Source organism: Polypterus senegalus, chromosome 5 (genome assembly GCF_016835505.1).
Source record: "Polypterus senegalus isolate Bchr_013 chromosome 5, ASM1683550v1, whole genome shotgun sequence".
Taxonomy (NCBI): domain Eukaryota; kingdom Metazoa; phylum Chordata; class Cladistia; order Polypteriformes; family Polypteridae; genus Polypterus; species Polypterus senegalus.
Genome location: NC_053158.1, coordinates 70,114,528 through 70,126,932, shown reverse-complemented (window position 1 = coordinate 70,126,932; position 12,405 = coordinate 70,114,528). Strand labels below are relative to the sequence as shown.

At 38.4% G+C, this 12,405-nt stretch overlaps 1 protein-coding gene and 1 long non-coding RNA gene across 3 annotated transcripts in view; one reads left to right on the top strand and one right to left on the bottom strand.

The window, feature by feature from the left end:
* Nucleotides 1-8,943, bottom strand: part of LOC120530352 — a 50,156-nt gene extending 41,213 nt beyond the window's left edge. The window contains exon 1 of the long non-coding RNA XR_005633950.1: nt 8,634-8,943. This is a non-coding gene — a long non-coding RNA (uncharacterized LOC120530352). The remainder of the gene's footprint in view (nt 1-8,633) is intronic.
* Nucleotides 8,944-9,039: 96 nt separating this feature from the next.
* ankrd12 (ankyrin repeat domain 12) overlaps nt 9,040-12,405 on the top strand; it is a 215,646-nt gene continuing 212,280 nt past the window's right edge. For both annotated transcript variants that reach the window (XM_039754778.1, XM_039754777.1), the window contains exon 1: nt 9,040-9,273. In XM_039754778.1, the coding sequence (XP_039610712.1) occupies nt 9,055-9,273 (219 nt within the window). In that variant the 5' untranslated portion in view covers nt 9,040-9,054. The remainder of the gene's footprint in view (nt 9,274-12,405) is intronic.

Sequence of the window (12,405 nt, the reverse complement as noted above, 5' to 3'; positions counted from 1 at the left end):
CGTTTTCAAATAATATTGCGTGTACTGAACTATTTTAGAATAAAAACATACATTTGATTTCAGTCAGACTGTAAGAGCCAGTGTAAATGCATGATAATTGTAAAGGTTAGCTTTTTTTTTTTTAATTCAGTTCCATTCTCTCAGTCGCATTCACGATCCACGCCCCATCTGATATTGCTGTGTTCACATAAAGATGCACTATAACTCAAATGTGATTTATTTGGAGATGCGCTATACTCGAATGTTATTTATATAGGGAAGAAAGTACAATGTCAGGTGCTTATTCAGTGTAATAGGAACCATAGCACAGAGAGCTGTGTACACTGCAACAAGTACACATGTCGTGAATGTAGGAAGGGTGTGTGGTAATTGTCAATATATGAATGTGATGATTTTATATAGCACGGATCGGAAATCAGCAGTTCTTAGCATTGCACCACACAAGCTGTCGTATTAACCGCCTACTGTAACTTGCTTTATTTTTTCTTCACTTATAGTCTAGAATAAAAGTGTACTTGTTTTGTTATACTTGTATACCAACATATGTTCCTGTGTTTGAGCGACACGGGCATGCTCAAAAAAATAGACGTGTAATGCCACGAAAAGTGCACGCAGGCACTTCAGTTCGCAAGCACTTGTATGAGAATGCAGTCACAAGTACGCTGCAGAGCTACAACACATCTTTATGTGAAAACAGCATTCTCAGATGGGGTGGGGTAGGGAAGGATCCTGACCACGACTGAGAGAATGAAAAGTGAATAAAAAAAAAACTAACCTTTACAAGTATCGTAAATGACACCGGCTGTTACACACCGAAATCAAATGTATGTTTTTATTCTAAAATAGTAAGAATAAGAGCAGTTTACTTCTCAAAACTGAATCGTGCGGGATCGAACTCATGACCTTTTGAATACTAGTCAGCGGCTGATACCATTACGCTACTGTGGCAGCTGTAGTACGTGTGTGTCAATGTGGCATGCTAAGGCGGCTTTTTTCTGCAGTTATATTTTTGAATAAAAGCATACTTGTTTTGTTATATTTGTACCTTTTGTGAAAGTGTTTGATATTTGGACTTCAGGCTTCACACATTATATAGTTTATGCTTACATTTTGTCATTTACTACTATAATATGAAAAACGTTTGTTTTAAAAAATGTGTTTACATGAATTACTGTAGAAATGGAACACACGTGCAATGCGTGTACAGTATTACAAATAATGATCTATTATTTCCACTCTAAAACTCCACTTCACTCCCACATAATCAATCAAGGCATGAGCTGGGAGAAGTTTGTGCACGTTCTAAGTCGGTGGGGGGATGGAATAGCCGGCTACTTGCAGCTTTTCTTTTATCAGCACATTTAGATTAACAAAAGATGCTGGCGGAGAGGTGAAAACGGTTTTAAGAAGCGATTTAAGGTGGGACGGACCTACGAGTTTTGGGCTCTGGCAATTCTAGTGTTAAATCTATGCCAAACATTTCCTATTCATGAAGAACTTGCACAACCTTACCTTCCTGAATGCAAAATAATAAAAGACAAAAGGACCGGTTAATTAAACAGTGCAACAAATAAAAAGTCAACTATTGTGAAACTGGATGGAACAACATTCTATGATGACAGCAGAACTCCAGGACTGACAAAGAAATCAAATCTAACCTAACTTGTACCAGTTTACTACTGCATGTGCTTAGTACCTGAAAAGAAGTGGGAGAGAAAAACTGAAGGACTACCAATAATTAATTAGCTAAAGTTCAGAAATTGTATTGATATTTCTGGAAAAGTGAAATCTACAATAAAAAATAATTTGATGTTGCTGAATAAAACCATAACAACATCTACTTCAGTGTTTTCTGCAGAATTGTACTTGTTGTGATCAACCCTTTTCTCTTACTTAACATTTTTTCAAAATAGATAGAAAAATCAGTCCCTCTCCTGTCCAGTGTTAAAATCGATCATTACACAGTTCTCTCTTCTAAATTCACTTTGATGTCATCCTAGAAAGCTCAACTGTGACTCTTGCAATCCATTAATTACACATGCCCAGTGAGGTACACTGCTTCTTTTGCATCACTACTTTCAGGCTGCCTGCTGTTACACTGCCGTCGTAGCCTAGGGGTTATTATGGATTACTGGCTGAAATCCAGGGCTTTGACACTCAAATCCAGCAACAATGGATAACAATATTTTCACATAAATGCCTTTTATAAAATAAATGTGGTAATTACAACTTGAAAAGACACGAACGTGATTAGGCCTGGATAGTATATCCAGTACCATGACAACAATATTTTTTAATGTATCATTTGAAAATAAAACTACCATGATATATTAATTTAATCTAGCAACAGGAACCCGTGGCGTCAGCAGCGGTCGGCGGAGTTAACAAGGCAACCTCAGACAGAGAAATACGGTGGAAAGCACAGTTGTAGATCTGTAATGTGTGAGGAAATTAGTTTTGACTTTACTAGAACAAATGCTATATATAGCATACAGTGCTCCGCAGTGAGATGTGCCATCATGAGCTGCAGTTAGTTAAACAGTACACTTTATAACCAGATAGAACAGCTAGCACGTGTGTGTAATTGTGCACTTTAAGGCATTTGTGCAACATGCCAGAGTCTTAATTCTCTAGTTTTCATGTAAGCGCATCTGTATTGTCTCCCGCTTGTTGTTTTGTGTCCATTTCTCCAGATAAACTCTAGTGTTTCCACCCCATATATCTCCAGCGTCTGTATGTCTGTCTGCTTTTCACTAGACTAATTTGCTTCAACATTCCGGTTGATTTCGCAACCTCTCTCATCGCGCTAAGGATCATCGTTCACTTGCAGTCCCAATTTATTTACATGAATCCAAGAGACAGGCAGCTGGCCGAGGCGAGGCACTCCTAACTCGCGTGCCAGCTTCAGGGTGTATCTTACATCTGCAAAGCTAGAGAACAAGAGAGCTACTTAACTGATTGATATCAGATTTTTTTTCTGAAATTTGTTTGAACATTGCGGTTGATTTTGCAACACTCATCAAGCTAAGAATTATATTTCGCTTGCAGGAGCGATATACTCGCGCTAATCCAAGAAAGAGGATGTGGGCCGAGGAGAGTGGGAAGTGTGGCGTCAGGAGTGGGGAGTCGGTCTACCTGCGTTTTGGAGTGTAACTTGCCTCCACTTGTCTAGCGATACATTTTTGTTTATTGATTTTTAAAGTTTGTCCTATTTCAAAATGCAGTGAAGCCACGGGGAATGGGTAGTCTATCTATATTATATATATATTTAAAAGCCAGTCTCTGTCTTTGTTTCTGTCTACTTTTCATGAGAGAGCTATTTAATGGATTTAGATCAGGTTTTGTCTATAATTTGCTATAACATTCCAGTTCATTTTGTCACTTCTCTCATCTCACTAAGTATCACAGTTGCCTGCAGCACCAATTTATTTGAGCGAATCCAAGAGAGAGAGGCTGTGGGCCAAGGGAAGGAGGCCCTCCTTACTCACATGCCAGCCTCCATTCGAGTCAGTCTACGTCTCGCCACGTGTTGGAGCATACCTTGCCTTCGCTTAGCTAGCGATACCTGTTTGTTCAACAGACATTATCATCTACAAATTGTTAAGGAGTAACATTTGACACTTCTGAGTGAAAGAGGGAGAGAGAGAGTGACAGCGCAGAGCTATGTGTGTTTTAGAGGGTAGCTGTTGATTGTCAGAGTTATATCGGCCACGTGGGGGACACTCTCCCATCAGAGCTGAACATGATCAGATACAGTGCCATAGTTTGACGTTGGAGAGTACCTACCTTCCGCTTGGCTAGAATTATATATTTTTTTAATTTAATTGATTTTTAAAGTTTCCCCTGTTTCACTATCCACGGGAGATAGCTAGTTGTTTATATTCCCCACCTGTTGTCTAACAGACTGACTTTGAATCTCTTCCTAGACTAAATTTTCTAACAGACTATTAACAGATTATATTTTGGATTTGTTAGTTCTGAGTAAATAATGCATGCATGGGCACCCTGTTTCTGTCCCATTATTACAATTAACAGTTCATTTTTGGTTGTTACTGATATATTTTTCTTCCTGTGCAGAAAAAATTAGTTTGTATACTAGGATATATTCTCAAAGCCTGGAGCAGTACGCTGCTGTTCAGTCAAAAAAAAAAAAAAAGTAAAAATGCGACGTCCATTGTTTGGAATTGGTTTGGCTTCAGACAGAGTGATACAGAACAAAAGACTATTGTATGCAAACTTTGCCAGAAATAAGTAGGAGCAAAGACCGGCGACACGACAAACCTATTCAATCATCTGAAAACTAAACAATGTTACAATGTATGAAGAGTTTATTAAACTTTGCATGTTCAAAATGCATTAAAGTTTGCTAAGTTTGACTTGATTGTATGGAATGTTGTTTTCCTTATATAAAATCAATTAAATAAATTAAAAACACGGCTTAAAAATAAAAATGTTTAAATATGCTCTAAGTTTTTACGGCAAACTAAAGTAGTTAAAGCACCTACTCCTATACTACCAAGGCACAGTTAGAAAGTTGGCTTTCTTGAATTAATTTACTGTAAATGCATTTCTTGTGATAATGCATATATTTTGTTTATGCCTATGCTATTATAAATCGTACAAAGTGACTATTCATATAATTAAATACAGGTAAAATTCAGTTACAACGAATATCTTTACAACGAAGTATTTTTATGGTACTGACAGTTTCCCCATATGACGCGAGTCTACAGAAATCTCGTTACTATGAAGTACATTCAGCAGATACTTTCATTACAACAAAGTGCCAACAAGACCTTGAAATGCCTGAATGAATCATCCACAGAGCAGTTAGTTCTGTGGCCGCAGCTCAGTTGTGCAGAACGATCCCCAAAACAGAAACTTTGTCATTTTTTTTTTCCTTCGAACTTTCCTTGTACTTTTTTCTTTTTGCCTTTTTCGTTTCTTGCAGTTTTTAATGATAACATTTGCTTATTGCTCATCAACATTTGAAAAACATCCATTGGAATTTAACTCATTGTCACCCTCCTACAGAAACGGCAGACATGAAAAAAAGACTATAACAGTTCATATTAGAAAAAAAACACATTTTTGCAGCTCTCGATTGCAGCAAAAAGAAAAAAGACGTTGCCAGTGAATCTGGAATTTCACCAACGACGCTGTCAATTTTCTTCAAAGATCGAACAAAAAAAGAAATAAAATCTCGGGTTGCTAACGTATGTGAACTTCTGCATTTGAAGATGTCGAAACAGCAGTTTTTAATGTGGTTCAGTGATGTTCATTCAAGAAACATTCGTATAAATGCAGCACTCATTCAAGAAAATGTGAGGTTTGTAAACTCTCTTGGGACCTCCCCCAACTAGACAGAAAGCCAAAGATCATCCCAAAGTCCAAACTCCCGGTCTATGGAAGACTGTTTATCTGTTGCTGGGGCAACAGCCGGCTTAAAGCTGTGCTGATCTCTCAGACAATGCAAACAGAAAAGATGGGTGATATGCAAGGAACATTGTAAATGCAGATAACAGGATTACTTGATCACTGATCTGGCCACGACTTTGCCTGACTGCTGTGTCTGTGTATAACAGAGTGGCAGATCACATTACAATAAATGAGTGTGCCGTTCCTGTTTCGAGCTGAATAAAGCTGGTTTTGCTAAAGTACTGAGACTCAGCCTTGTGTTTTGGGGTGCAAGACAGGGACTTATTGATCTTTTATGATTTGCTTCTGTGTCGCTTCACTGCAGTGCTACGAGCCGGTTTTTGCCCTGCCCCAGCAACGGACAATCTTCCACAGACGCAATCGCGCTTTAGGACGCACTTCAGTGTGTTGTTCCCCTTGGTGGGGGGGGGTTGGTGGGGGTAGGATGGGGGAGAGAGGTCTCAAAAGAGTTCAGAAACCTTACAATATAAAGAAGAAAAGGATTTGGCTCCTGATTGATAACTGCTGCCCACAACATGCTTCCAAATTTAGATAATGTTCGCGTTGAATTCCTCCCACCCAATTGCACAGCAGTGTTTCAGCCATTGGATTTGGGCATAATTTGCACCTTGAAAGTGTATTATCGCAAGGAAATGCGAGAAAAATTCTCATCAGCATAATTTGTAGGCAGTAGGTCATTAAAATTTACACAAAAGAAGCTATTGAAATGATTGCAAATGCCTGGGCGCAAGTTAAAGAAAGCACTATAGTAACAAATACAGTATCTCGTTACAACAAAATATTTGTTAGGTCCCTGGGAGTTCATTGTAACGGAATTTTACCTGTATAACAGCAATATAACTGTGCGACTTGTTTTTGAGTAAAACTGAATAGGAAAAAATATCTATGCATACCCCATATCGGTATTTGGTTTAAAAATAGTGAGTTTAATTTTAAGCCATATCACCCAGCCCTACATGTGACAGTTGGTCATGGTTGGTTCACTATATCGTTAACTTTAGTAAATATGTGCTTGGTCTGGAAAATTTAAAATCGACTAATATGAGAAATGTTTTATTTTGATTAAACCAACATTACTTTTTATTTTTTAAAGAATGAAACCTGGATCAATATATACTGTATAGCTTAATTTGTTTTAATGAGACTAAATAGGTGCTTTCACTAATCTGATATGGTAACTGTGCATTTTTAAACTTCCCTGATGCCTTTCTATGCCCTTAAATTCTATTCTATTAAATTCAATTACCCCCAAATTATCATACACATATAAACTAACACATATTTAGTTCCTGTAAAACTGTGGGATTGAGAATTGTGAACAAAGCCTGAAGACATTTGCTTAATGCAATTTTACACTATGAAACTTTCACCAACACGTCAACATTTGAAAACATGAGAATATATTGTTTACTATCATCAATATCTTGTGTGTGATAGGAGAGATAAGGTAACTTTCAACAAGGCAAATATACTTTAACTCCAAAAGAACTGGAAGCCTCTAACTTACCTCAGTCATTCCTATTACAACTGATTTTTAATGTATTGTACTTAACTGTGGCTAACTGTCTAGTCCAGGGGTGTTCTTTATTTTTAGTCACTGTGGTGTATATTAGAGAGTGGTTGGACTGTCATAATATTTATTTATCAAGCTTCTGCAAAATGTCAAATTTCCCCCTGGCAACAAATAAAGTTCTGTCTCGTATATACACTGTAATTTACAGTGATCCTTGACAATCCAGTGCAAGCTTTTCAGCCATTAATAGCCTAATAAACCTGCTAAAACTAATTAATAGCATCAATTACATTGATTCTAAACATTCTTGTAGCAACTTTCTTATGTAGCCTGTTGTCACTACGCTGCTTCATGCAAAGACTAAAAATATATACATTTAAACAAACGGTGGAGATGGACGTCTGAGCAGGCAACAGTCATGCAACAACTCAGGTCATAAAAAGAATTGGAGCCTTTCACTTAGTTTTCTAAAGGTGCATCCAAGTGCAGAATTTGCAAAGCTGAATTCTAGGGAAGGGATTTGGTTACATTGAAGTTGGGTGGTTGGAGCCATTGCCGAGAACGAAGAAGGCTCAGCTAACTAAGACGGAATGATCTCCGATATAATCAGAACCTAACTTTAAGGCAAGCGTATCACAATTACACCGATCTCATTTTATAGAGCCGCGTCCGCCTCATACAGGTACAATCTAATCACACCCAGGACAGGGCTTTAAGTTTGTTTTTTGTTTTTTTTTTTAATTCTGCCCCTGTAAACAGTCGGAACAATTAGAAACAACAATGTGTTGCATACTACTTACATGTTGGCAAAAAAAAAATACAAATTCACAAAAACGCGTAAATCGTATCGTTGTGAATACGTTAATGATGACAGTTTTAATTTATATCATGTATTTGGTCAATTACTGGTATAGAGAGATGTTCAAACAATCTTGAATAGCACTCGGCACCTTCTCAGAGTATCCATTTCCCGTAAAACATAAAACTGTAGATCGCGCGTTTCTCGGAGGGAGAGGGAGTGGGCAGCAAATCTTCCTACAACGTGAGAATACTGCAGAATACGACAAACGTCAAACGTTACTTTTGCACAGAACGTGCCCACATGCTCCTACGCTCTTTTGTTAACGCCGACAGTCTCAAAACACACACACACGAACGTGATGATAAGCGTCACAAAACTGCACGTATTAATGGCGGACTGTTTACTAGTTACCAAAAATAGACATTAAAAAGACAACACACGCAAACTATCACCCTAGAGAGCACGGCATTTTATCACTGCGTATAAACGAAAATTCTGATTCTACCGTTACAAAGACAACTACGAGGTCCCAATCGCCATCAACGTGCTGAAACAAAACCCGAGACCTACAAGACACCGTTCTCAGTCAAGCCACCGCGCCCCGAATCGCGGCAGCTATGAGACAGCCTCGGGCCCAGCCAACTCTGCAATACTAACAGTCATCAGGCAGGCGCAGGCGCACTAGAGCGCCCGCATAAATCTCACTGCGCCATCAGTTCAAGGAAACACAAAGCACTTGTTGTTTCTCGCGACGCTCGAGAGAAACAAACAATATTCCTTTTGTTATCAATTACAGCTCACCAGAGAAAGCAAAACAAGTACGCACTTGATTTGAACCGTATTTCGTTTCAGATTTCTAAAACAAAATGCAAATAATACCCATTTTTGTCTCCTTTCATCGCCCGCGCTTCGTCTTCTGCTGCACCAAACCTGTTCTCACACTGACTTCTTGTCGACACTTTTTTCGAGAACATTCCAGCAGCTGCAGAAGCGGAAGAGGTGACGTCACGCGACTGAGTTTCCCCCCCCCCTTGGGTGAATGCGGTTTGTAAAAGAAAGGAGGGGTGAATATGGCGATTAAATTTCCTTTCACTAAGACTCAGAGGTTCAGTAGATACTTTGTAAGACGCCCTCCTTTTTGTTTAGTTTTATTTTTCTTCAGTTGTGATTCATCGTTTCCAAAATTAAACACATAGATGCACAAAGGAGGCGGGCGTAAACGTTTGTGGTGTAGCTGGCCAATCGGCGCTGTCGTTAGAGAGCACATAGACGGACGCAGCGCGTGACACGACTCAAGCCAATGGTGCCTCGTTTTACAGATTTTTTTTTTTTCGTCGTTGGAGACAAGAACGCAAGGGAATGTTTTCAAAACCAGCTAAAGCAGGAAGGGGAAGACATACTGTGGTGGTTGGGGGGTTCGTTTGACTGTTACATTTTAAACACTAGATTGACACTGTTGTGTTTGGTTGTAGCGGCGAGCCTGGAGAAACGCGCGGGAGCCGAAAGAGCATTCGTAGAGGTAAGAGGCATGTCACTCGTCGTTTCGTTGCCGTTTACGCCGCGGACGCTGTTGTAGGTGGACTGGCTCTTCAAGAAGCGAGGCGCGTGGCTTAAAAATAAATAAATGACTCTTATGAGGGATTTCTTGGAAACGTTTTTTCACCGCACCCCCTCGTACTTGATCAACCTCACGTTCGTTTGGGCTTGCCACGTTTTGTGGTTAACATTGTGGAGCTTCTTAAATTTATGTGCAGTTGAAGGTTCTTAGATCCAAGAGTGTCGTTGTGAACGACTTGACTGAGTGACAGGCTGTTTGGCTGAGCTCGAACAAGGAAGGGAGGATGCCTGTGAGTTAGCTGTCAGACTTGCACACGCGGGCAAAGCAAAGGCGATTTTAAGACTCCAGAATTCACTGTGGGGTTATTGAAATCCATATAGATACATACCCATATTTCTCCCCCCGATGTGTTGCGGATGTATTGAAAACGAAAGGGCTTTCTATGTTGTAATGGTTGTCTGGCCGTGTGCTCTAAATCCCCGTTGAAAAAAACGCATTGGTTGGAAGAACATTTTTTTTAGGGAGGCGTGTGCGTGGATTGTGTTTTCATTCTCCTATGCAGATGAAAGCAATTGTGTAAACGCCGATCTTTTTGCTTTTGTAGCTGAAATAGCCAGCGGACGGACACAGTTTTCAATACCCGCTTGCTGCCTGATCTTTGAGCAACAGTATACACGGCCGGAGGCTTCATGTCTGTTTATTTTCAGATTAGTTTCCTCTGATGAACATATGGATGAAGGGGTTTGCTACTGGGGCAGACGAAGCTTTTGTCTGTCAATAATGTGGTAGTTAATAAAGAGGCTCAGCTTTAAGAGTTCACTTGGGTGAAAAATGACACGTACGGGTTTTTGACACGTTTACGTAGGTTGCTTCGTGTATTTACCAATAACAGTTTGCAGTTTGACTTTATTTTATGATGTTTTTACAGTGATTTCCGCATATATCGCCGAGTTCTATTCAGTTTAAAAAATTAGTATGTGATGCAAATAGGAGAGTAAACGTCCTATTCTAGGTAGTTCTTTCACCCTTCTTTTTATTGTACGGGTCAATATTTTATTTGTATGTAGAAGGGGATATCGGCACACTGTTGTTTGTTTTTGTTTTGTTTGTGTTTTTTAATAGGTAACCTGACGTGTATCTAAACAGCATCTCGGAACAAAACTGTTGTTGGAAACTGTCTTGAAGAGCAAACTCCGTCATTGAGTATTTCAAATGGATTATGGCATTTCTTGTAGAAAGCCCGTATTCATGTTTGTTTTAATTGCAGTGCAACAGCGATCAGTCTCAGTGTCGGCTGGATTAATCATGTCTTTGTTCTCATGTTCTTAGTCATTTCCAGTAGAACTGGGACATCCAACGTCTTGTATTATTTTATAGGAAGTAAATCATAATGCTTACAGGACAATACGGGTTTCAGTTTATTCAGCACCCCCATAGTCTCAAATTTTGTGTAAATGCACTAGAGCTGGTGTGGGGTGGCAGTGGGGGTGTTGGCCAGCTGACTTGAGTAAACAAATGCACAGAATTGGTTTTTACCCAGTTAACGAACTTTGCATGTTATGTTAGATTTTCTGCGTTATATTTTAATACAGCAGCACAGCGCAATTCCCAATCATTTTTAAAAATATTCTCATTTCTGTTTTGTGTTACTATGTTGTTAAAGGTTAAGATACAGAGCAATTTTAATATTAGACTATAGTAGTAACATAATATTGAATTAATTTTTAATTTGTTGAATTCGGACATTTTTTTTCTTAAGGAAGTGTAAACGTTGGGTTTTTGAGCAATATATTTAGATATGTCTCACTTGTTATAAAGTACATATAGGAGATTCATAGACCACCTCTATTTTTTTGAACGTTTAAATTTATATATGGTGGTTTCAAGGAGTTCGAGCCCATCCAGATTGGACTGGGTAAAGATATTCTTGCACATACTCCTGTATCAATCTAGAAATGCCAGTTAACACAGCCAACCTTTCTTTGGATCATTAGAGTTAAAAGAAAGAAATCCATACTGTCAAGGAGATCGAATAATTACTACATAAACAGTAGTTCATGTGATAGTCAAACTCGGGCCAAGCACATTGAGACCGTAGTGCTGCTGTTCTCCTTGGTCTAGAGGTGATTCTGGATATTAACAGTAATGAGATAAAAAAAAAAATGTCTTTTACTCTTTGGTGTAACAGATAAACCACTACTTGGACAATCGCTCGCTAGCTGAATTGGTTCCAGCTTACTGACTAATCCGACGCAAGCCTATCATTGGACATAAGGACTCTGTCACATAGCACTAAAATTAAGAGCCTTTTTTTAGTTTGAAGATTAGGAATGTGCTCTGATACATTCCAGTATTCATTAAAATTCATTATAAGCATAGTGGTATGGTTAGGGTCTGTCCATTATTACAAGAAAAAGTACTTGCAAAAAGAAAATTACATATTGTTACCACTCCACTAAGTTGTATTCATGCAAACGTATATCTGGTAATTATAGGCAGAGTAAATCTTTTTGTATGTCAAGATGAAGAGCTTTTGTTAAACAGTAAAAGTGCCATTTGAAGCATTACTACAGTGTTACAAAGAAAATAATACTGTTTATTCCATATTGGTGATTTTTGTGTGTACAATTGTAAAATATACAATACAGGTATATGTCTGATTTTTACTTGACATTAATTCAAGCCTATCACTAACACTTATTTTGACATTAAGGAGTTTCCTTTTCATATGTGTGCTTATATATGAAACTACATTCTCTGATCTAACTAAAGTGAGAGGATACTCAATGACTACTTTGTGATCTGTACAGAGAGCTAGGATTCTTTAATGCCAAATGCTGTGTTCAGATTCACACACTGCATTGCAGACGTCACCTATCACCTTCAGTTGTTTTTCTCATAGCTGAGATCATTGTATTACACTTGCATATGCTAACATTTCTAGATAATAATTCATAGAATGTTCCTCATTACCTACTTTTTGCTGTCTTCGTTGTATTTAGACATTTCTTTATTTGCCATATTTTAACATAACCCTGGTTCTTATTTGCAGATTAGAACATATAGTACATGGTAAACATGTCTGTTGTGTTT